Source organism: Tachypleus tridentatus, chromosome 4 (assembly GCF_004210375.1).
Source record: "Tachypleus tridentatus isolate NWPU-2018 chromosome 4, ASM421037v1, whole genome shotgun sequence".
Lineage (NCBI taxonomy): Eukaryota > Metazoa > Arthropoda > Merostomata > Xiphosura > Limulidae > Tachypleus > Tachypleus tridentatus.
Window position 1 is genome coordinate 42,059,000 of NC_134828.1, and position 26,196 is coordinate 42,085,195.

Below are 26,196 nucleotides of genomic sequence, written 5' to 3' on the forward strand. Positions count from 1 at the left end.
TCAGATGGTTTCGTTAAGGCTCAGACAGTGGTATAGTGTATTGAAAGGCGAGAGAAAAAACAACTGAATAAGTAATATCATTCTGTTGCGGGACATACAGAAAAAGAGAGAAAAACATATAAAAAACCCTATAAGTGGCGGCGCCAGGGGGGGCTTTGAGCCCCCCAAATGAGTCAAGCCCCCAAGTTGTTACCTAAATATATTCATAAAATACGGAAAACACAATCGTCATTGTTGCTTAACAATTAACATCAAAGAGACACAGATCTGTAGAACTCAACGTCTTCATTAAGACGGAAGTATGTGTCATGCGTCCCGTAGTAACGTACTGAATGCACTGAAACTCATGCGCTGTATTGCCGCTCCCTGTGTAATGCCATTCTATTTTGAGCTTTGACGAAGCTTAGACAACCACGTTGATTTCAAGTTACAACAGATCATCAGGGATTTTACTTGATAAACCAAATGTTTCACGGGTATTTACCTATTAATTTCATTTATCTTTTATTGAAAAGTAAAACATAGCATGCATGTATAAGCGTATTGTGTGTAAGTCAAAACTATGAAGCATTTAGCTGGTGTTGTGTCCTCTGTGAGATCATTCTGCATTGTGTATCAGCCATCCAAAACTGTACTGATGATTGTGGCATACACAAATTGTGACTTACAATCCAATTAATGCTATACTTATGATTAGATAAAAACCTTACATGTTAACTGACTAAACAATATTTCTAATCAATTCTAGAATGAATTTTGAAATTGTCATTGGGCTATTTAGAAGTGATTAATTTAATGTAATGTAATAGTTGATGAAAACTGCATTGAAAACGCAGGTCAAAATAGCACCCCATTCTGAAATGTATCTTGGTATTTACTTTATTATAATTTACCATCTATACTTTATATGATGGCATTTTGGGAAGCCCTTCCACAGCTTACCTCAGCCTCCCCTCAACATCCCCAACGAAAATATCCTGGCGCCGCCATTGAACCCTATCAACGTAAAAAGAAGGTGCAAGGCTTCTTGAAGCAGACAACATGCAGGCTACAGAAGAAAAGCGAGAAATAAGTAAGTCTAGTGTAGGTGGCCTAATCTTAAATGAGAGTTTACAATTGAAAACCTTAATGCAGCTTGCTAAAGAAGATCTAAAATTAAAAACTACCCCAGTTAAAAATACAACTAGTAAAGTCAGAAAAAAAGAAAAATATGTAAAATAACCAAAGAAAATGTAAATTTAAATACTGTCGACAGTAAAGCTGGAGCAACACCGATTGACAATGTAATAGAAAATGAGCATAAGTAATCACAAACCCACCCTGAATATTGAAACAAACACACACTCAGAACGTGAGGAAGCTAGTTCTGACGACGAATGATTCACACTTGTGAAGACTAGAAGTCAGAAAAAAAAGAAAAACAAGCACTAACAAATACAAATACAGAAACACATTAAAAAAGTGAAACTAAACTACCGAAATATGCCATTATTATACAAAGTATTCCAGGAACTTACAACCAGCAAGGGAAATTTACAGGTGTAAACCTGAGACAAACATTACTAACATTAAGCGTCTGTCCCGCGGCGGGGTTCTTGTTCAAGGACAGGAACCCGCTGACCTAAATAGATTGTTAAAAGAAAAGAAAATTCCGTGACAGGTATTTAGTTTTAGAGGAAGATATTTCAGGGATATTTATATCCCCCTACGCCCCGCTCGCGATAGAATTTTAATGCTATGAGAGTTTGTATTTAATTTCTCATATTATTGTTACATATTAATTATTTATAAAGTTGACATAGTAAAGACAGTTTCAGAGAAAAGCAACAAAAAGGTCCTGTCGATTCAAGGCAGCAGAGTGAAAGCAATCCAGGCTTGATTTGAAGAAGAACGAACAGAAGCAAATCAACGACATATTAAACGTCCCTTGTTCAGGGCCACAAAGTGGCTGGATCTATAAGTCCAAATGCTTCAGAGTTTGCTGTGGGGGGAAACGGGAGTACCCCGGAAATTATTGTTAAAAGAATGGCCTTCAGATGCTTTTAAAACAGGTCACATTACCATACACTTGCCTGGAGCAAGGTCAACACCCATATCTTTCGTAATCCGGGGGTTGCACCACCCCATGGACATAGAAGACATTAAAGAAGCGCTAACAGAACAAAACATAAAATACATTTCAGCTGAACGCATAACTTCAAACATAACAAAAAACCAACAAACTTAATTAAAGTAGTTACAGACAACACTCAGGACATAACACAATTAATAAACAATGGTATCACAACGTGGTATCAAAGATACACTGTAGAATAAACTAAAACACCGTCAGAGGTAGTAACACAATGTTACTAATGCCAAAGGTTTGGACATAGAGCAGCAGCATGCCAAGTAACTTCGCGTTGTGTAGGCTGTGGAGATAATCACCACATATTGCAATGCACTAAACAAAACCCCAAACCTAAATGCTGTAACTGTGGAGAAGAGCACACGGCAAACTAGAAAGGGTGTTAAAAATACAAATCAATTAAGACACATTTTACAAACTTAAAAATCCAAACACGCACAAGCCACAACAAACATAATCCAAGAATAATCAAAATCAACTACCACTCAGAAACCAGAAAACACAACCTGCACCACAAACACACGAGTAAACTCATATGCTGCAATAGTCGAAAAAGCATTACACAGTCAGGAAAAACCTCTAACAATTAGTGAAGATTTGAAGTCACACACAAAACCACACCTATGAATATTGAAAATACATTGACCAATGCCATTACTTCCACTTTCTCTGAAATAATGGCCAAATACACAAACCCAAATAATGAAAACAGTTTAATAGACATAATTATTTTAATGATTACCTACCATAAATCTTAACATATATCATGAACTCTGTCAACCATGGATAAATTCACAGTACTACACATCAATATCCAGGGTGCTATTGCTTCCATGAGAAACATGAGATTGAAAATATAACCAACTCCATAAATCCAGGTGTCTTTGTAATTAGTGAAACAGCCCTCTATAACTACCATAGATTCAAAATAAAAGGATATTCAACCATCAGACAGGATAGAAAGGCTAAGAGAGATCCAAACAGAGGAATATTATTAGTGTATAAAACTGAACTTACAGCTCAGGAACTAATAATACTTTCCTTCAATGAATCTTTAGTAATATATGTAAGAACTCAAAATAATACTGAAGTAACAGTGGCGGGCATTTATTGCTCGCCTAGCAAAGTATTTGATTAGTGGTTCTTAACCTTGTTGGAGGTACTAAACCCTGGAAGTTTCGTACTTGCATTCACTGAACCCTTCGTAATCGGAAAAAATAAAATATGATTTTTTTTCAAATTCAAAACATAAGTAGATATTTTATTAGTACACAAAATGAACCATGCATCAGTTGCACACAATATCAGTGTGTTCAAAGAACAAAACCAACAAAACATGAATTTCATTAAAAAACTAAAACATAACTCAATGAATATTTACTACAAATCAATGTGACTTTTGCTGTTGCCTTTCAGAGACAAGTTCAGAAATGCGTGGCTTCACCTTGGCAAGTGCCACTCTCATATCATCTTCGCAACAAAGTCTGTTCCTTTTCTTCGTTTTCATGCCTACCATCCTCTAAAAGGATTGCTACCAAAAATACGTTGTAACAAACGGTATGAGTATCTCAAGCACCCTCTTAGCAATAAGAAGGTATGCTACGATTTGGTGACACCAAAACGTTGAGAGCATTGTTGTTCTGAAAAGTTGCTGTTGAACCTGGCTCTGCTGAATTTCAATGATTTCGTCGAGGTATTCATCATTGACATCTGCTGTTGCAACATTAAACGTGAACGGCTGTCTCACCCATGCTGGATATGACTCTCTGGTGGGGAAGTATCCATCGAGAGACTTTGCAAGTTCATCTAAGTGTATGGCAATTGCTTGCTTCAGTTCCCCGGATACAGAAATGTCTCCGATTTCAGACACATTTTCGATCTTACTTACACAGTCGTCCAGCAGGGAAAAGTTTGCGAAGTTATCATTCTCTGTTCGTCATTTCCATAATGGTAGCTTTTTTGAAAAGCCTTCAGGTTTTCTTCCACTTTGATGATGTTAACTCCACTGCCCTGCATATGTTGATTGAGATGATTGAGAGCATTGAAGATATCGGCCATGTACGCCAAAATGAGAATGAACTCAAATTGCTTGCTTCAGTTCCCCGGAATTTGAGATAAGTTATTTTCGGCAGCTTTTCCCAGCATGATATTCGCCATCTTCAATGCAGCTGGTTTTTTTGAGTGCTTCACCAATGGTGTGTGGTTTGCCCTGCTTTGCAATCAAGTATGCAACTTCGTACGATGCTGTGAGGATCGGTTTGTCGATAGGTACAAAGCAGAGAACAGACAAATTAGCCTTTTCATCGAACCTGGCTCTCTTTACCTTGAATTCAGCAAGCGTTGTGTTCTTGTATTTCCCATCTCCATGCAGCTTTAGGGAGTGTTCTCATAGTTTGCCGGTGCTAAACTAAAATTGCTCAACTTGGCATTGCAAATCACGCATTGAGGACGCTGACTCCCATCACGTTCCGTTATACACGTGAATCCATATTGCACGTATTCGTCCGACCACTTTCTGTTTTTGCTCGACATAGTTAGTAAGAAGGGATTGAAAGATTAGAAAAAAAATCACAAATGGCGCACGATTACTACAGTCACAAGTCGACTGCTAAGTGCATGTAGTTCCCTGCAGCACTGACATTAAGGCCAAGTGATGTGACGTGATCAGCCGCAGCCAATGATGGCCAAGTGGAGCATGACGTCACGAATCATACTAGTGGGTGAACGAAACGGACACACATACAGTGTGTGTGTCTTGACATCCGCCGAACCCCTGGGGTTCGATTGAACTTAGGTTAAGAACCACTGTATTAGATGCTAATCTATTACATTCCATATATAACCACAATCTTAATATAGTCATTATAGGAGATTTAAATAGTAAACATATCACATTCAACTGCAGATGTACAAACCCAAAATTTCTAGCTGAAACTAATATGATCTTGTTAAATGATGTAACACCGACACATATCTCGTACGCCCATGGCACCAGTGAAATGTTTGTTTGTTTGTTTTCGAATTTCGCACAAAGCTACTCGAGGGCTATCTGTGCTAGCCGTCCCTAATTTAGCAGTGTAAGACTAGAGGGAAGGCAGCAAGTCATCACCACCCACCGCCAACTTTTGGGCTACTCTTTTACCAACGAATAGTGGGATTGATCGTCACATTATAACGCCCCCCACGGCTGAAAGGGCGAGCATGTTTGGCGCGACCGAGATGCAAACCCGCGACCCTCAGATTACGAGTCGCACGCCTTAACACGCTTGGCCATGCCGGGTCCCAGTGAAATACTGGACTTATGCCTGAGTTCGTATAATATGAATCGTAAATTCGTAAACTTCTCTGTTGGTCACGAAATAGATAGTAACCACCTTCCAGTCTGGTGTATCTTCAATCTCACCCCCCACATAAACAAAATTAAAGTAAAAGATAAACTAAATTATAAAAAAGCTAACTGGCCACTATTTCCAAACTTTACCAACTGAAGTGCTAAACTTCGTCGCGGACGCATCAGACATAGTTGCATGTAGTCATATAATCTCTGAGTGCCTAAAACGTGCAGCCAACAGCTCAATACCGAAACAAAAACACACCACAACAACACATATATGACAAGCACATCAAGAAATAATATACCTAATAATAGAAAGAAGAAAACTACGCAGACAGTACATACAAAATCGAAACCCAACACTAAAAACACAAATAAACACTATAAGAAATAAAATAAGACATCAAATGATACAACAAAAACAAGACAGTTGGGACACTTTCTGCTCACAATTAATTTACAAAACAGATCCAAAACAATTCTGGACACACTTAAAAAAGATATACTAAAACAGGAAAAACAAACAAAGAGTACACACCACTCGAATTACATGGCAAAACAGCATATACTAACAAGGAAAAAGCAGAGATATTTAAAGATCATCTACAAAACACACCATGAACCAGACATGAACAGGTATTTTTAAAATAAAGTCAACAACTTCACTAAACATAAAAAAAATCATATACATGCCAAAATTCCCAGTAAACACATTAATAAAACCAGAGAAACAACAAATTGGAGCACTCATCAACTAATAAAAGATATAACAGTAACGGAAGCTCTAACAGCTATCAAAAACACAAAAAACAAAGCTCCTGGAGAAGATGGTATACAAGCCATCATCTTAAAAAATGGCACTCAGAAATTATATGAACACCTAACAGTCTTATTTAACTTATCATTATTAGTCGAATATATCCCTGTTTCTTGGAAGGAAGCCGTAATTTTAATGTTCCAGAAAGAAGGAAAGCCAGCAAATAAACCACCCAATTACCGCCCAATTAGCCTAACCAGTTGCATCGGCAAAATTTTAGAAAGAATAATTAGTACCGACTATTAATATACTTAGAAGTAAATTCAAAATTACCCGAAATTCAAAATAGATTTAGAAAATACAGACAAACTACAGACCACCTAATCAGATTAACAGAAACAATTACAGACAGCTTTAACAAAAACGAATGCACTGTAGCTGCTTTCTAGATATTGAAAAAGCATTTTACACGGTGTGGCATAAAGGATTACGCCACCGGTTAATGGAAATGGATCTACCCCAGGGAATTATTCGCTGGTTATCTAACTATCTGGACAATAGAATTTGTAAAGTAGATGTGAATGGAGCCCACTCAGGGTCCTTTTCATCTGAGGCAGGAATCCCGCAGGGAAGGGTGGTTAGCTCTATCTTAGTTATCATATATGTGAGCAATATGCCACTGTCGCGCCTAAATTTAGGTTTTGCATCACAATTTGCTAACGATGTAGCAGTCTGGAAAAGTGCCCCCACTCCTTCAACTGCAGCAACAAACCTCCAACCAGTCCTGAATAATTTAGAAGAATACTGCCAAAAATATAGAATAAAAATAAAGATTCCGAGAAACCAAGTATTACTATTCACCAGATTAAATAGACTAAAAAAAGATCAACCAAAGTTATACATGAACGGATCACTTTTACAAACTGACACTTCTGGAATCTGGAAAAGAGCATATTATGCAAGAAGTCTTTCAGGTAAAAATCAAGGTACATCACCTGATAATATAATAAAAAATTACAAAACATATATCAGACCTATAATAGAATATGCATCTCCTGCCTGAGTAAACATGACACAAAAACGATTACGGAAACTACAAAAAATACAAAATTCAATCTTAACTTCAGCCTATAAAGTACCACGTAGTACTTCATCTACATTCATGCACAAGTATGCAAACATAGAGACAATAATCAGTGATATCGAGAAAACCCACTTGTAGAGAAATATATATGTAAAAACGGCTCGTTTGGGTTGAGAAAATATTTTACGTAGAGGAGCGAACAACGTTTCGACCTTCTTCGGTTATCGTAAGGTTCACAAAGAAAGAAAGAAGTAACTGACCGGAATCTGACCACAAGTTTGAAAGGGGTTGTGTAACTGAGTGTCGGAATGTAGAGAGCGGTGTTAGATGTTTGAGTATATAATTTTATATTATTTATTTTATTATTTTTAATATAGGTATGAAGGTGTTCCTTTGTATTGGTTTATTTTGGGTTTAAGTTGTTGTATAAGTAAGGCTTCTTTAATTTTGCGTTTGCTTATGTTTGTTTCTTTATTTAGTATTTGAGTGTTTTCTATGGTTATGTTGTGTTTATTTGACTTGCAGTATTCGAAAACATGTGAAGGTGACTTTTTATGTTCTTTGAATCTGGTTTCCATTTTTCTTCTTGTTTCTTCAGTATAGAAGTCGTGGCAGTTATCACATTGTATTTTATAAATAATGTTGGTGTGATGTTTGTCAGTGTAGTTTTTACATAGTATAGACCTCAGTTCTGTGTATTTGGTATTAACTGGAACGTCATATTTTGTTACTAGTTTTTGCCAAATGTTGGTTATTTGTCTGCTGATGTCGGGAATATATGGTATGCAGCAGTATATGGTTTTGTGATTTTTTGATTCGTGAGATATATTTACTTTTGTTGATTGATTTTGCTTTCTGTCTAGGTGTGTGCGAATAATGTTTTCTACGGTTTGTGGTGGAAACTTATTGTTGTTGATGAAGTATTGTTTTATTTTATTTTATTCATCGTTAATTTTATCTGGTGAGCATAGTTTTATGGCTGTTTATTTGGTTTCTTAGTATGTTAAGTTTTTGTTTTGTTTCATGTGCTGAGTCCCAAGGAATGTATAGTCCAGTATGGGTGATTTTTCGGTGGATATTTGTTTTAAATTGTGTGTCGGTTCTTGTAATTTTGAGGTTAAGAAATGATATTTGATTGCTTTATTCCTGTTCACATGTGAAGTTAATGTTGGGATGTATAGAGTTAATGTGATAGAAAAAATTAAGTGTGTGTTATGTAGATGTGAATCCAGCAACCGTGTCATCTACACATCTGTACCAATACAGTGGTGTATGTAATGCTGTGTTAATTGCTTGTGTTTCAACTTGTGTCATAAAAATATTGGCTTTGTTTGTGAACCTGACGAAGACCGAAGAAGGTAAAACGTTGTTCGCTCCTCTACGTAAAATATTTTCTCAACCCAAACGAGCCGTTTTTACATATATATATAGAGAGACAATATCTGTAAGACTCTTGTATAATGCACTAAATTATTTTAATAAGAACTGGCATACAAATGACTTAATGTGATCTCGATAGATACTACGTACATGATGAACATAATCCTAAGTACATCTCTCCTATAAATATATATTTAAGAAATATAAATGAAGCTGGCCACCATGCACTAGATGCTTAAAACTATTATTATTATTATTTTAATTATTTTTATCTTCTTCCTTTTTTATTATTATTATTAATTTATTTTTCCGATAAATATTTATGGAAAAAGGAAAATATATAAACATGTATAAGAATAAAAGTGAAAAAAATAAAAATGGAATAAAAGTAAAAAATAAAATTGAATAAAATAGGAAAACATAAATGGATAAAGAAAAAAAAGGGGGGCAAATCAAAACAATACATGGGCATTGCCTTGAAAAGGGCCGGAGTACTGTGGGATACTCTGGCCCAAAAGAATTACAACAACAACAAATTCTTAATAGTAGCCGACATGAAAGCTAGGGATGAAGGAAGAGGTCTTGTGCACCTGACCCTCATGGGTATTTAAAAATTAAACATACCCAAATATCCACAAAGAAGAAGCGAAGCGAACGTTAGTAAGTTAACGACAAGCGTGTTTCTAGAAACGCATTAGCCGCGTAGAAAATTGTGTTTCTACTCGCCGTAGGAGCGGGAAGAGTACTCCAAAAGAGGAGGAAGAGGTCTTTTTGCACCTGACCCTCCTGGGTATAAAATATTCAACGAACCCAAATACCCATAAAGAAGCGAAGTTCATTATAATTATACACGAATCTCTCTATTCTCTGCTCAAATGGCACTTCGCTTGTGGGTAAAAATTGTGATCACATGCCCTCAAAGCTTTCTATAATAAATTCTTACCATTCGAGTTAAAACTGTTCTATTCTAAAAATTAACACCACATATCATTACTACTATATTTCAAGAGCACATCATGCATTTTATCATTTTCATTATTACAAACGTTGTGGTACGTAAGTAATATGTTAACACTTGTTAAATACAGAAAGAATATTTTACATATCAAAAGGAATGTCTATACAAAAAGTTAAATGGAATCATAATAGTATAATTATATTTCAACCACACTATTTATTTTCGCCACACCTATTGCAATGTTAAAAACGTAGTAGGCTTGATACTAATGTCATATGATAAAAGGCATTCATCCCGCAACATTTATTGTTGTAACAATTGTAAAACATAAGAAGCTTCATAATTTTACGAATATTCCAACATTAAACAACTGTGCGTACTAACCCTAATGAACTCGCAAAGGCGAAACGTTGGTTAAAATTAAAAAGTTTCTTTTTTAGAAATATCTTAAGTATAAAAGTCGTTTTGTAAGTAAAATCAAAATGAAACTACTAAAACCAAACTGTTTCAGACGCGTTTTCAGCAACGGCTTTTATTTTGTTTAGTCGCTTAACAACAGAAGTATAACTTGATATTGTTGTTAGTCTGTGTTCTGAATATTGACTAACCAAATGGTGGTGGTGATGGTATTTAGAATGCAATTGGTTATGATTTATGCATTTATGTTGTATTGATAAGAAACTTTGCCAGACTTGTTAAAAAATATGATGCATTAGAGTTTTGTTAAAACTTTTGTGGGTCTCCACTTTTTCTTCAGCATTGTATTTAAATTCCCCAATAAAAATATCTAACGTTTAGCCGTAGAGTAACATTAAAAGTTTATTTACTGATATTATTAAGTACGGTAAAGTTTAGCCCTTAGTGAAGTACAATGTTTTGAAAACGAAGGCTTAATGAGTGTTAGGTCTAAAACAAGTGGACTTGTAGACTTCAGTATTTGCGATTAGAATTTTTAAAATTATTTTAAAATATAAAGATTTAATACACCAGATTAATATTTAGTATTCATTTACTTCCTAATATGTTACTTAACGGTAAATACAATCGATTGCGATTTAGGCTTATGATCTTATAATTGCAGTTGTATTTTGGTGACATTTCTGTACGTTAAAATACGTTGGAACGCATTATAATGTTTCACAGACAAAATTACCACAAATTGAGAAACTTAAATCAGCATTTTTGGTCATTAATGTTAAATGTTGTCAATATTGTGATGAGCAGCAAACCCAATTCACTACATTTGGTTAAAAAAGAGAACTGGATACACCCTGGCAGGTTGGCACAGGCAACCGGAAATTAAAAATGTGGCAGTCATTGTTACTTTCGTCAAGATAAATACGCATTCAAAAGAGCGACTAATACTGAAAACAATAACCAGTTTATAAAACAAATTTTCAGGCTAAACGAACCACCACCAAGTGTTAACTCTCTAAAACTTTGTAAAAATGCCTCGTCTATGTACACATAAGAAAAACTTTAAAAGAACATTTTTGACACACTATACTAAACAGGGAATTACCTATCTTATAAACTACAGTTACGAATATTTTTATCTGCATTACCTATTTCTCTATAGTTTATAAATATTTGCTTAAGTACAAATACCTCCACGATTTTGGCTCACAACGTGACGAAAATGGCTGCTCGTAAAATACGACGAACTCTGAGAAACGTTTTGCGTTTTTTTAAATTAAGAAAATAACTAAGAATACTACAGATCTGGGCAAGGAATCCTCATGCTATGGTTATAGCCATATTGCAGATAAAACTACTGTTGTCCGCCCAATGATAAAGTTTTGTTTACAGCTTCTTCTGAACATCTGCTGGTGTTGTTGTTTGTGTGACGTCATAAACCACCTGCAGAACTTCGAACAAACTCGAGCAGCTGAAGAAATCTATCGCGTAGCTTGAATAACATGTACTATACCTAATCTTATGCTACCCGAAGAATGTATTTTGTACAAGGCAATTTACTGCGAAGGCGAATTTCGTTCTTAGTTAAGATACGGTTAAAAATAAACCAATTTAGAACATAAGAAGAGAGCGTTACAGTTTCGATTTTGAAGAAGCTCTAACATGTTTCGAAGGAAAAGATTAATGTGTAGTTTGTGAATCTTCAAGTTAGAATAATTATATACTGTACCAAACACTCAAGTGTAGCGAAATCAGGAAACGAGTGGCGTAGGAACTGCGGAAAGAGAAGTGTCAGACATCAGTGGAAAACGTCGTCTGTTAGTTTCCGTTTCATGTAAAAGTTGACTGTTGAGACACAAAACAACCCCAAACATACAGTAGTTTTTGGTGCACCTTTATTGTTTTCTGTTTGTTTACTGTAATCCGAAATTGTTTTAAAAATTGTACAAGGCTCCCACGGACGTTTAAATCCGTGAAAGTACTTAATTTGAAAAGAAAAAAAATCAGAGCCTTGTAATTTCTTTAAAAATTGCAATATTTGGAAAATGTGCTTGAATTTTGTAATTGGTCTATCATACTAACCAGACTTTAGGTCGAATAAGAAAATAAGACTCACCGTGAAATCCTAAATAAAACAGGCATACATTGGTGCAAAGATGTGGCGAATATTTTTTTATTAATACATATGTCTTTTTTTGTGAGAGAAAAGAGAAAAGCTTAAATAAATGCATTATGATAAATAAGAAAACATTTATTCTATAACTACTAATGTTTACATTAAATTATTATTTTTTATTGGAGGTGCACAGATTAAGATTGGTGTTGTTATTAAGTCAGAGCTACACAAAGAAGCTATCTGCGCTCTCCCCACCACGGGTCTAGAAACCGATGTAGGATATACAAGACTGTTTAGTGCAAGTATTATTATTTAGTTTATTCAGTGGCTTGATATTTTATTATATTTTAGTTTTTAAGACAGGAGCGTGGAAAACGGATTGACTTAAAAGTGTTAGTTGTGACAAATTTCGTGAACGAAGTATATATATATATGTATATATATATAACTGGTTTGTGAGCACAAGTTAGAAACGTTAAATAAAGTTCAGTCAAAAAAAATTAGAAAACGTGGAGTAGCCATCGTGAGAGTGATTAGCCGTTAACAGGTGATGTTTCAAAGTGAGTTTCATAGTTTAATAGAGATAAGGAAAAGAATTTGTTTTGTCAAAGTGTTCTGAAGTAATTGAACCTGTGTACATGGACTTTTTTTTTTTTTTTTTGACGCAAAGGGAGACAATTATTTAAAGTTCAAGATATAACTGCGGTAACCCACCGACTAACGTAAGTGAATATATCTGATTGTACAGCAAGAAACAAAAGAGGGGTAATAGTTGGTCTTGTCAATTGGATTCTAAAGTCAGCCTGCTTGGACTTTTGACAAGTAAATGGAATTATTAAGAGTTTTAAATACAACTATGATATCCTACAATGTAAAGAATTTTTTGTTCATACGTTGAACTTGTTTAGAATACATTTTTTGAAAACGAATGGATTGTATGCTATCCGCTTATCGTTCGAACATCGGGCCAACAAGTTACAGACACCTGAAAAGTTTGATATAAGCTGAGATATTAAATGAATAAAATAGAGAGGAAAGCAAATCTAAAGAACAGAACCATTGAATCATCCAAGTAGCTAGGATGACATGGACTTAATAACATTCTTGACCATATGTTATGTGAAACCTGCAAATACTCAGAACAAGGATAAATTCAGAATAAATATTATAATCATACAAGAATGTCGAAACGTAAGGTGCATTGATATACCACAGTAGTTCTTTAAAAGTAGATTCGTTTATTAACGCTAAAGTATTTTCACCATTTGATAAACTTTATTTTGTAATAATGTATGATATAAAACATTTTAAAATCTTGCAAAGTGAAATTTTACACGTATTGTTTGTTGTTTATTAATCATAAAGATACATAACAGATTATCTGTGCCCTGTGTACTAAGGGTTTCGAAACCAGATTTATACCATTTATGACACACTCTGGTAAATGAAACATTATATTTGTGACACAATAAATTTTGTAATCAGGATCTCAGTCGATTATCAACTGAGTAGTTTAGTCCCACTGCTTTCACCTTTTCGAGAATGAGTTCGTAGGACTAAAACTAGATTATCTCAAAGTTAAATATTTACTCAAAAACATTTTAGTAGAACTGAACCAATAAATGATGTTAAAATTCAATAGGTAAACTTGGTTTCCTTACTTAGTTGAAAGCGCCACCTCTGTCCAATCACAATATTTGCTAATGGTAACATGCAGACATTATCTATTCACTCAGCAAAAGTTATATCAATCGGATACCGTTTAACGGAAGCGCAGTGTTGCTGTAACATCCTGTCGGGCAGGACAGATATTATCTGTTATAGAGAACAACAATAAGATACATAACACAAGGTAACTTGAGTTGTTTTCTGAACCTCGTATGTCACATCTCCAAGAAATCAGATAAACAAAAAATTCAAAAAAATTATACCGCTAAAAATGATAAAAACATGTATGCCTGCATATCACATATCACAAGTCTTCAGATTTGCCTCTGAGTTATTGGTTGGTGTTAGAGAAAAGGCTAGTTGTATTGCTCTGGAAAGTGATTTTTTTATGTATTACTCGAATATTATGAAATACGTCTATGATCATTTTTTATGTTGTTTTCACAAAGAAATGTATTGGTTAACAGAAATAATATTGTTGAATATTTTTGAAATATACATAAACACATTAAGAAAACCAAAAACAAACAAATTCAAACTACTAACCACAAATCCAACAAAAACACACGAAACCATTTCAACAAAATACTACTACAAATAAAAAAACCAACACAACCTCAGAAAACATTTATTCTTACCAACGAAAGACCGAATCACACACACCACAACTATACGGCACCCCCAAACCTCACAAACCTGATTATTCACTACGACCCATAATGTCGACCTACGAAGCATTTAACTACAACCTCGGTAAATATATATCGTGGGTATTTTCTTATAGAATTCATTATCACTAAAAGTAACTTTATGTTCAATAACCAAAACTACCTACAAATAAATGGCCTAATATGGGGAATCCCGTGTCACTAGTTCCAGCCAATATTTTTATGACACAGATTGAATCACAAGCGATCACTTCAGCCTTCCAACCACCACTATACTGATGATACAATTGCTGGATTCACATCTACAGAACACACACTTGGTTTTTTCAATCAGATTAATTCTATACACCCCAACATTAAGTTCACCTGTGAACAGGAAAAAATTAACAAAATAGCATTTCTTAACCTCAAAATCACTAGAACTGATACATAATTTAAAAAAAATATCCACTGAAAAATCACCCATACTGGACTATACATTCCTTGGGACTCAGCACATGAAATAAAACAAAAACTCAACATATTAAGAAACTAAATAAACACAGCCACAAAACTATGCTCACAGATAAAATTAATGATGAAATCAACACTTCATAAACATCAACAAATTTCCTGAAAAACATTATACGCACACACATAGACGAACAACAAACAAACTACGATAAATCCCAAGATACAACAAACTACAAAACCTTCTACTACTGCATACCATATGTTCCCGACATCAGCGAAAAAATAACCAACATTTGGAAAAAAAAACTTATAACAAAACACAACATTCCAGTAAACACCAAATTTATTCAGAAACCAGGTACAAAACTAAAGTCCATACTATGTAAAAACTACACTGACAAATACAATACCAACATAATTTATAAAATACAATGCAACAACTGCCACGACTTCTATATTGGAGAAACAAGCACAAAAATGGAAACTAGATTCAAAGAAAAAAGAAAAAAAAACAATGAAAAACACCTTCACACGTTTTTGAACACTACAAGTCAAATAAACACAACATAGCCATAGAAAACACCCCGATATTAAGTAGGGAAACAAATATAAACAAACGAAAAATCAAAGAAGCCCTACTTATACAGCAACTAAAACCAAAATTAAACCAATATAAAGGAACACCTTCATACCTATAGAGGTTTTGCGTGAACCTATTAGTGTCACGTGACCACAACGAGGTTTGTAAACATACCGCCATATTGGGTGGCAAGTGTCCCGCATGACTGCTGTATTCAGTACTATTCACATGTAAATGGCTGCCGCTGGCTTTTCATCACTTGTAGCACACCTGACAGGTGCTGAAAAGGCCAGGTATGAGGAAAAAGTGAAGGAACTGGGTGTAGGAGACCTGTATATGCTCCCGCCACGTGTATTTACGCCAGTAATATCCAGCCAAGACAACGTTGCTCAGAGTCAGACTGTTGCCGGAGTAGATCTGCCAAATATTACATATGGTGACATTTATATATATTTGATAAACAGGGCTTCCACCTATACAAATGAAAGTCTAAAAGGTTACAAAAGCCTTGATGCGTACAAGTACTTTGTGGCAGGATTTGTACAGAATGTCCAGATAACCAGGGCAACGTCGGATAAAGTCATCATTACAGCAAAGATTTGTACATCATATTATATTACATACATGTATCATGTACTCTGTATGATAGATTTAACTACATTTTAGACGAATACTAGATACTGAAGTAAAGTAGGGCCCCCAATTTAATAAATGGTTCAATATTATTGTTCTACATGTGTACTGACTGTTGTCAAAGCTCTAGCCTAGGAGCACTTCTATACATGTTTGTATAATGATATTAAGACACCTAATTGTCTAGGCTGTTTCAAAACTTAATTTTTGATTTATGATTAATTTTTGGTACGGTATCAATATATAGATAATAAATAGTACAAGTAGACATAGACCGTTAAAGCTGGTCAATAGCCATGTTAGGTTTCTGTAAAAATAATTTAATATTTAACTGTTTTTTATTTTTTTATATTATTTTATTATTTGAGTGACACATGTATCCCAACCTGATACACAGTTGTCTTTAAAAGCTTATATATACACAACTTAGTATTTTCTTTGTTATTTTACAGGTGTGCCACTCTCAGCAGCTAAATGAACCACCACTAAAGCCATGGGTTGCTAGCTGCAGGAATGGAGAGATAATATGTTCCCACTGCACCTGCAAGGCTGGACTAGGTAAAGTCTGCTCCCACGTAGCAGCAACTTTGTTCTACATGGAAGCTGTCGTAAAGAGACATCACAGCACAGCTTGCACATCAATGCCTTGTGAGTGGATTGTGCCATCCAGAGGAAAGGGACACTTAAAGCTGGTCACAGACATGGACTTCACAAGTGTCACAACCAAAAAAAAAACTGACTGAGCAGTCTACAACAGCATGCCAAGCAGCAGCACCAGCATGCCCCCAATGACTGAGAAAGAAGTAAAGGCATGCTACCTTGCAATTCAGAACACTGGAGTGAAGTCTGGCTTCCTCTCACTGACTAAGGACTATGCAAGACACTATGTGCCTGCTGCAGTATCAGTGCCATTGCCACAACCATTGACACTGCTGCGCAGACATAATCCAATATCAGTGGAAGAGCTAAACCAGGTGTGTGATGACATTTTTACTTCACTGACGATTAGTGTTGAGGAAGCAACAGCTCTTGAGAAGCTGACCAGACAGCAATGGAAAGTAGGCTATGGTACGATGATCGTGCTGGTAGAATAACAGCCTCAAAATTCAAAGCTGCTTGTCGTACCAGTGTCACCAACCCTTCCAAGTCACTTTTGAAACAAATCTGTTACCCCCACGCTACCAAATGTTCAACCAAGGCAACAAGATGGGGATGTAAGCATGAAGAACATGCTCGATCATTGTATGTACAAGTGAGAAGGACACAGCACCAGCAACTAAAGGTAGTAGACAGTGGGCTACACATTACCCCGCAATACCCTTACCTAGGTGTGACACCTGATGGTCTGGTTGAATGCCTTTGTTGTAGGAAGGGTGTACTTGAAATAAAATGCCCACACTGCAAACGAGGCAAGTCACTGGATGAAGCTGCAGAAGATGGACAGTTTTGCCTGGAAAGGATTGGTGACAAACTCTCATTGAAGAAAAACCATGCCTATTATTACCAGGTTCAGGGGCAGATGCTTCTAACTGGTGTGAACTATTGTGATTTTGTTGTGTAGACGGATGACCAGCAGTCTCTCCATGTTGAAAGGATTATGAGGGACACTGACTTCATAAATAGAATGGTAGGAGAGCTGGAGACATTCTTTAGACTGTGTGTTCTGCCTGAGCTCGTGGGGCAGAAATTCACAAAGCCATCAGAACAAGCTGATGATCAGCTGTTGTGCTACTGCCGTACAAGCAGAACTGATACAATAACACTACGGTGCAGCAACATGGGCTGCAAAGTTGTGCATTTCCATATGGAATGTGTCGGGCTGCAGAGACAACCAAAGAAATGGACCTGCTTAGATTGCAAAAAACTCAGTAAAATGAAACAATAATCATATCAGGTTGTCACTATTTCGTTATTGGCTTTTGTGTAAATTTTAAATTGTTCACTGTTCATGTTACGTGAAAGGGTGCCAGCTAACTCAACTGTTCATTTTCTGCCTTATACAAATAATCAATATTTTTTTATAATTTCACCTCTTTAGCATGGATGTTATATACCAGTACAGTGTATTTTACCTCAATGTGCTGTCACTACACATTATAATTTATATTCACCCTTTTTAGCCAAGGATATGAAATATTATTAATGGATGAAAATAATTAGACAGAGTGCAATATGTCTGTTTATAATGCTTCACAACATACATGTTTGCAGGCAAAATAAAATTTAAGATATGAATTTCTAGCATACATTATGTATTATTTAAGATTTCCAGAAGTACAGTTTTTTTAACAAGGTAGTTTTAAACTATGCAAAAGTGTAACTCTTAAACAAGCACATGAATGAACACTGAAATGTAAACAAAATGAAGGTGTGTCTTATGTACAATAAATATATATAGGACAATGTCAATCAAATGGCACAACAGATGGAGAGATGTTTGTTAGAGCACATGCCACTCTTACTATTTTGTCTAATGTTGTCAAATTACAACTTTGATCAGTTTGTAACAGCGTAATTGGAATAGTACTTTCAAGCATAGAATACTTTTGGCGTACCATGCCGATCACCCTCTCAACATCGCAGATGCAAGGACACGTGAAGTTTCAACATCCAGTGCACTAAGCTGTTGTTTTCCTTTTGTAAAAGCTGGTATTTTAAGCTCTGCATTACAGAAAGCAACAGATTCAGATATAGTGAATCCACAGTCTGCCAGTATAACATCACCAGGAATTATATTGGCTAAAAACCCACAGTTTTCGGTAAGATGGACATCACTTGTTCGTCCTCCCCATCCCTTTGAGATAAAAATTATAACTCCTTGCGGAGCAATACCTATGAGGTATTTGACAGTATTATGGGACTTGTAACTTGAATAGATGTTTGCTCGTGCCTGGAGGTCTGACGGCAGCTGTATGAATATTTCGAAACAATCAATGATGCAGACACACTTTGAAAACTTCTCACGAAAAGACACAGGCAACTTCATTCTTAGTTCCTCTCTCTCAGGCCAGAAAACAAATGTTGGTACCAGTCAAATATTCATGACATTTATGACCTCCTGAAATATGCGTGATATTGTTGAGGTGTGCAATCCAAATATGTATCCTAAGAGCTGCAGTGGCACATCCAATCGCAGTCTCATGAGTGTCAATATGAATTGTTGAAATTTAGAGACTGACTGTGTATCTCGGAAATATCTGTAAATTTGGTTAAATATGATCATCATCACTGCATATGACGGCAGACCTATACAGTATTTGACCTTCTCGTCGTCATTTGCAAAAGTAGCATCTTCGAAACAGTTCGCTTTTGCTATACTTTTATAGTGGAGGACTTCATTTCGCAACTGTTGGCATTCAGATTCAAGTCTAACTAAGTCTGTGAATGATATTTCCGTCTGCATACATGTCTCAGTTGTATATTGTGATGTACACAAGTCAAAATTATCACATGTAGCTTCAAGTTCATCAGCAGAATCAGTACAGCTGCTATCAGTGGCAGCAGTGCCAGCAGATTCTATGAAAGCAAGGTCAAGCAGCCCAGCAGCAGCTTCATGTCTCTTTTGTTGTTCTTTTCTCCTTTTGGTCACTTCTTTCCTGTTTTCATATTTACACAATTCAGCAGCTTTCCTTCTCTTCAGGGGAGAACGTGTAAAATGAAATATGGAAGGTACATAGTCAGGTGATAGGGGATCATCACTCTTCGTCCCTGAAACAGAGTACAATAATTTAGTTAAGATATAGATCTACAGGCATCATCAGATATTATTTATATATATAACAGATACACTGTACACTTTTAACTGAATATGCTGAACATTGTTTAACAACTGAATGTACAGCCAACAAAGTAATTATTTGCACACTTTTTAATCTTGTGCCAGTTGTGGTTTTCTGATGAATCACTTAAATTGGTCCTTTAAGAGATATTAACATTTTGTCTTAATGTACAAATGGCTATATAACCTATTCATCATGAATGATATTGTTCCTTCAGTAAATTTACTATTCAGTTATTTAAAAGTAAAAGAAAAGTGTGCAAAAATTTTCTTTGACTGGTGCTGCAGTGTGTTCTGCTATACACATATCATGCATGTAAGTTTCAATTTATTCAGCCCGGCTATAGATGAATTATACATACCTGACACAAAATGTTTACTACAAAGTCTGGTGTGCTCTGTGGGTGTCCAGTTTTTCCTATTGACAGCTGCAATCCATCGTCTTCTTCGGTCGGAATCTTTAGGAAATCTGTAGTATGACACATTTTCCACCTGTCCATGTCGATTTGAACAGTTAAATGCACAACACGAGTGTACCATCGCGCACTTTTGACTATGAATCACCCTTGTGTTGGAATATAAACACGCCGAGCGTGCCACCCATCATGGCGGTCAGCAGTAACTAGGTCAAGAGTGACGTCACACTTAAAACCTAATTAATAACCTAACATACACCTGAAACGCACACTACGATCCTGTAACCGTTTATACTCTCAATCCCAAAGATATGTGTCCGTCAACGGTCACATTCAACCCCTCTCTTTCTTAACCTGAAGATGACCTAGGAAGGTCGAAACGTTGTTCTGTACTTGTCAATAAAAGTGTTTATACCCATACCAGCCGTTCTGAGATACATTTTTATTTCAAGTGGGCTTCTCGTCATCAAGGAAGATCTGTCAAGGGTTAAAAATAGAAATTATTTTCAACAGAAAAATACATTATCTATTCTAAAACGAAAAAATAATAATTCTTTTTCACTTAACTGTAGGTGGCGATAAAAATTATTTGTAGGATGTTTTTAGGTGTTTCAGTTTCTCGAGGAAAAGTAACTGTAGTAGCGATTAGGGATGTAAACTCTGTCACTATTTATTTCATGTATGTACACACGCACAATCACATTTATTAAATTTCTAAAAGTAAAATGTTGAAAAGTATATACTCACTCTAGTCCAGGGGTTCCCAACCTTTTGGCACTCGCGACCCCTTACCTAAAAGTTTGAAACCCATGTGACCCTCTACTTAGGGCTTACTATCAGCAGCTTAATTTTTCTTTCATTTTCTGTGAAGGAGAGGGAAAGAAACATCTAAAAAAATATTTAAAAATTCTGTAATTATTTATTAGCAAATTAAATCACATTGGTCCGACCTGAATTCACAAAAAGAACATATATTTCTTGAAATAATATTAACATAGGTTTGAACAGCTATCCAACCCAGCTAGTGAGATGCCTGATGTTGCATTTCAGCAGCAAGCTTTGAAATTCGTGGCCGAGCGTTTGTTAGAGCCAGTCTCATGTCATCTCCAACATCCAATCTGTTCCTATTCTTTGTTTTTATATTGACAAGAGTGGAAAATCCTGCCTCACACAAGTAGGTAGAAGCAAATGGAATAAGGATACGTAAAGCTTTCATGCTGACTTTGGAGTATGTCTGATACATAGCGCACCAGAACTGAGTCACGGATTTCACCTTGAAGAGATCACGAGCTGAAGAGTCGTTCCTTAGATCCAGAAATTCATCTTGGATACTGGATACATCAAGTTCAGTACAAAATGGGTTCCTTACCAGGGCCTCCTGTTCCTGTGATAGCTCAGGGAAGTAACGCTCGACTTCCTTTTCTAGAGACTGAAAATGTTCGGTAATCTCATCCTTGAGGAACTGATCCAGTTGGATCTGAGACTCATCCGTCACTCCATAAAGTTTTTCAAACATAGCGATGTTTCCAAGATTGGGTTTCCGACGCCACTTCTGCAGTTTGGAAACAAAGGCCCGAAGACTATCTTGAAAAAGAAGAACATGTGTTTCCCTTCCTTGAAGCTTCAAAATGAGCTTGTTCAGCTGGTCAAAAATATCGGCTAGGTACGCAACCATTTTATTCCATGCTTCATCTTCGAAGTGAGCTACAAGATCTTTCTTTTCTTGAGTCTCCAGGAATAGCTTTATTTCATCTTTAATTTCAAAGACACGATTAATAACGTTTCCTTTCGACAACCAACGTACTGCTGTGTAGAAGAGAAGGAATTCGGGGTCAGCATTCATGTCTTTGCATAGTTCTTTGAATAGGCGAGTGTTGAGTGCTTGAGTCTTCACATAATTTACAATTTTGATTACAGATTCAAGGACTTCCTGCAGAGAGGCAGGGAGAGTCTTACTGGCGAGAGCATATCGGTGAATCATGCAGTGGATGCCCTTTGCTTGAGGTGCTAGCTTCTTCACTCTCGACTGGAATCCTGATTTCGATCCCAGCATAGCCGGTGCCCCATCCGTACAAACCCCACACACGTTTTCCCATTGAAGATCTTCGTCTTGAAAAAAGTTGAAACGTTTTCCATGACATCATCAGCTTTTGTTGTGGTTTCAAGTGCACTGCAGAATAAAAATTCGTCTTTGATGTCACCTGAATTAATGTATCTCACGAAGACAAGCAACTGAGAACATGAACTTACATCTGTTGACTCGTCGAGCTGAATGGAGAACAAAGAGGAACCCTTGATTTCAGTCAAAACCTGTTCCTTCACATCCATAGACATTTTAGAAATGCGCCTCTGTATAGTATTATTTGACAGGGATACTTGCTGCATCTTCTTTGCACTGGCTTCTCCAAGAATAAGATTTACTGCTTTCATCATGCAGGGTTTAAGAAGTGTTTCTCCAATCGTGTGAGGCTTTTTTTGTTTAGCAATTTCGAATGCAATCTCATATGAAGCTTCCACTACGGCTGCACTCTGCTGCTGAAACGACCCACTTCTATCGATTCTTTGGCTTTTAAGACACCGTTCATGCCGTTTGAAGAAATCCAAACCCTTCTTTGCGTGTTCTGGATGTTTCGTCTCGAGATGACGCTTGAGTTTTGATGGTTTCATTGACTCTGCACTCAGGACAGCATGGCACAAAACACACTGTGGTTTCTCGATGCCGTCGTTGGCGAGCACAGTGGTGAAGCCAATGTTGAGGTAGCATTCTGAGTATCTGCGCCGTTTAGCCATGGACACAACTCACCTTTACTGCTTACTTATCTCCTTGTTAAAATAAAATAAAAAATGTGGAATAATGAACGCTTTGGCAACTGTATATCTTACACTGACTACTTGTGGGGGGTGCAGGTAGAGTAATGATGGGGTAAGTATTGGGAGGGAAAGGAGCGTGGTCAGTCGCGCGATTCGTCATCCACCAATCAGCAACGGACATGTGACTCACGTGTCGACAGCGAGCACACACACACTTAATAACAGCTAAACAGACACACAAGCATACGTACATGCGCGTGCACTCACATACTCGCTACTCACTAGTACACACATACATACAGTTGCAGACACATACACATTCACTCACAGGCACGCATACATACACCCATAATATCACCTAATGACATTGAACTAACGTAGCACACGTTTTGCTTTGCACCGAAACAAAAAAAAAATATATGTAAAAGCATGAAAATGTAATTGATAAAATAAAATTCATGTTATCCCAAGCTACTTCTAACAAGGCTACGCGACTCCCCTGCCAAGGCTTCGCGACCCCCTAGGGGGTCGCGACCCCCCGGTTGGGAACCCCTGCTCTAGTCCTATCAATATTTTCAATTATACTTGATTTACTATTCTTTAGACTACACATTAGAATAATCTATGGTGCTTTTATGTGGTTTTATTATTGATACGTACCTGCTATTTCATATGTTCGGCCTGTTTACTTGAAGTTTGAATAAGTTAAAATTTTAAAGTTGATTTAGTTTTGGTGTACAAATTAACACTCCTACGAAAAGTGGGGCCTAATAGGCCCCAGAGCAACTTGAAAGGTTATTAATATTAGGCTAACAATTTTGTATTTAAATGAAATTGCCATTTAAATCCATTAATGAATGGATTAATGAGATTCCCACTGTCCCTATCTACTATCTAGCGAAACCACAGCCAGGGGAACGGGCTTGGAGAAATCAGGACAAGAAACGTCTTTTCGTAGGAGTGTTAAACTGAAAGAAAAAGTCAAAGACATTTATTATTGTACAAAATTAGCATTACAAGTAAGGTAACTGTGATGTCAGTATGATACTGATTGAAAATGAAATTGCAAGTACTGCTGTTGGTGCTAGCATTTTCTGAAGCGTCAGAACAGTTGAAGACATTGTCTTAGATTCTACATGACAGAAAAAAAAATTAAATATGGATTCACTAAAGGGATTTTGTTTAAGGATGTTACTTGTTATTGTGTCAAGGAAAGGAATATGGACTATGTACGTAGAGTTCACAAAATTTTGGGAAAATGTTACATAAAAAATTAAGTGGGAAGATCTCTTGTATTCAGAAGTAAGTTTGTTTGTTTTTTATTTCTTGCAAAGCTACACGAGGGCTATCTGCGCTAACCGTCCCTAATTTAGTAGTGTAAGACTAGAGGGAAGGCAGCTAGTCATCACCACCCATCGTCAACTTTTGGACTACTCTTTTATCAACGAATAGTGGGATTAACTGTAACATTATAATGCTCCCACGGGGGAAAGGGCGACCAAGTTTGGTGTGATAGGGATTCGAACCCGCGACCCTCGGAACACGAGTTGAACGCCTTAACCACCTGGCCATGACGGGCCCAGTAAGGTTGGAGAAGTGCTTCTTAATTTGACTGTAGGTGCCAGTGATTTAAATTTTGCATTTTCTTCTTTGTATTAACAATACTGATAGGAATATAATCAGTTAAATGTGTTGAATAATTTAAACTCTTTGGTATTTCTAGCTGTGTTTAGGTAATACAGAATGACATTAATCAATTAGTAAGTTGAATAAATAGTTTTAAATTGACCTTTAAGTTCATAATAATGTATTTAGGTCATTACAACTTGGATCACACATTCAATAAATAATATACATGATATTCATAAATTATCTCACCCATTTTAGAAGTTAATTACTTCAAAAATATTATAGATAAACACTCCCATTTTATTTAGTTTAACGAACAACTCGTAAAATTTTCCTCCATTCTGTTACAGATCTGTTAAACAAGCATTGCTAGAAAAGAGAAAATAAAAAAAAAGAAACCCAAAGGAAAGGGACAGTGTGTGGTTTGGTTTGCTGAATCCAAATCAGTCGTGTCAGTACAATAAGATTACCAACAAAGTTACAACAAATGGAAGCTGAGTTTTCACGTGTTATCTGATACAACAGCTGGTCGTAGACAAGAAACACTTCTTAGATGTCCAAAGACGTTCATTCATTGTATTGTCCTTGAACTAAATTTGGCAGAAAGCATAGTGGACAATTCTACACAAATGACTTCATTTGCAGAATAATCGATTCAATAAGGAATGTAACTCCTGAGATGCTGAATAACACCTGAAGGGAGAAAGAGTATCATCTAGACATTTTCTGAGCAACAAATGGTGCACATGTAGAAGTATTCTAAGACAAGAAGAACATTATGCGTTGTTTGTAAAGTTAAATAAAACCGTAATGTTCTATTTATAACATTTTTTGAAGTTGTTAATTTTTAAAATTGATCACATAATCTATGAGCACTTCGTAGATGAAAATCAATAGCATGACTGAAGAAAGGGACCTTAGCACAGCCATTGAAACAGTGCTTTGTTCTTAATAGCAAACGTAATATAATTTCAAGTTTTTTATATAAAAATTCATTACATATGTAACAATAAACTTACTTTTTAAAAGAAATATATAATAACGTAAGTTAGATATATGGGTATGTTGGGCTAAGGATTCTTCTACAGTAGGTGTCTATAATTTCTTGACGGTAAGCTCAACAACAGTTGAACAGCATGTACTCCACTTTAATATATATATATAAATAAGTTGAACGTATATATAAAATTCTTTACAATATGAAAATAATATTTGTAGAGTAAACACTATACAGCTTTTTCTTTTAATCAAAAGTCTATTTTCTACTGCTTTAGAATTCAGTTGACAAGCCTATCTATTTTTTCATTTCTTTTAACTTCTATCCACGGGTTCGAATCCCCGTCACATCAAACATGCTCGCCCTTTTAGCCGTGGAGGCGTTATAAT

At 36.0% G+C, this 26,196-nt stretch overlaps 3 protein-coding genes and 2 pseudogenes across 9 annotated transcripts in view; 1 reads left to right on the forward strand and 4 right to left on the reverse strand.

The window, feature by feature from the left end:
- Positions 1-11,899, reverse strand: part of LOC143248950 (uncharacterized) — a 32,198-nt gene extending 20,299 nt beyond the window's left edge. The window contains exons 1-2 of one of the 7 annotated variants that reach the window (XM_076497995.1): positions 11,250-11,768; positions 943-1,048 (exon numbers count right to left, since the gene is read on the reverse strand). The gene's annotated coding sequence lies outside the window, so the exon portion shown is untranslated. Of the gene's footprint in view, positions 1-942; positions 1,049-11,206 lie in introns of all 7 variants that reach the window. The other 6 variants (XM_076497993.1, XM_076497994.1, XM_076497992.1 and 3 more) reach the window with 6 other exon arrangements.
- On the forward strand, positions 911-18,061 carry LOC143248109 (uncharacterized; annotated as a pseudogene).
- Positions 18,062-18,559: 498 nt separating this feature from the next.
- LOC143248952 (uncharacterized) lies at positions 18,560-19,162 on the reverse strand (annotated as a pseudogene).
- Positions 19,163-19,207: 45 nt separating this feature from the next.
- On the reverse strand, positions 19,208-20,498 carry LOC143248949 (uncharacterized). Its single transcript, XM_076497989.1, has 2 exons — positions 20,317-20,498; positions 19,208-19,884 (listed from the first exon to the last, which is right to left on the reverse strand). The coding sequence occupies exons 1-2, from the start codon at positions 20,492-20,494 to the stop codon at positions 19,208-19,210; spliced, it is 855 nt and encodes a 284-aa protein (XP_076354104.1). The 5' UTR covers positions 20,495-20,498.
- A 211-nt stretch (positions 20,499-20,709) lies between these two features.
- Positions 20,710-26,196, reverse strand: part of LOC143248951 (testis-expressed protein 47-like) — a 62,941-nt gene continuing 57,454 nt past the window's right edge. Inside the window, exon 9 of the transcript XR_013027295.1 lies at positions 20,710-20,847. The gene's annotated coding sequence lies outside the window, so the exon portion shown is untranslated. The remainder of the gene's footprint in view (positions 20,848-26,196) is intronic.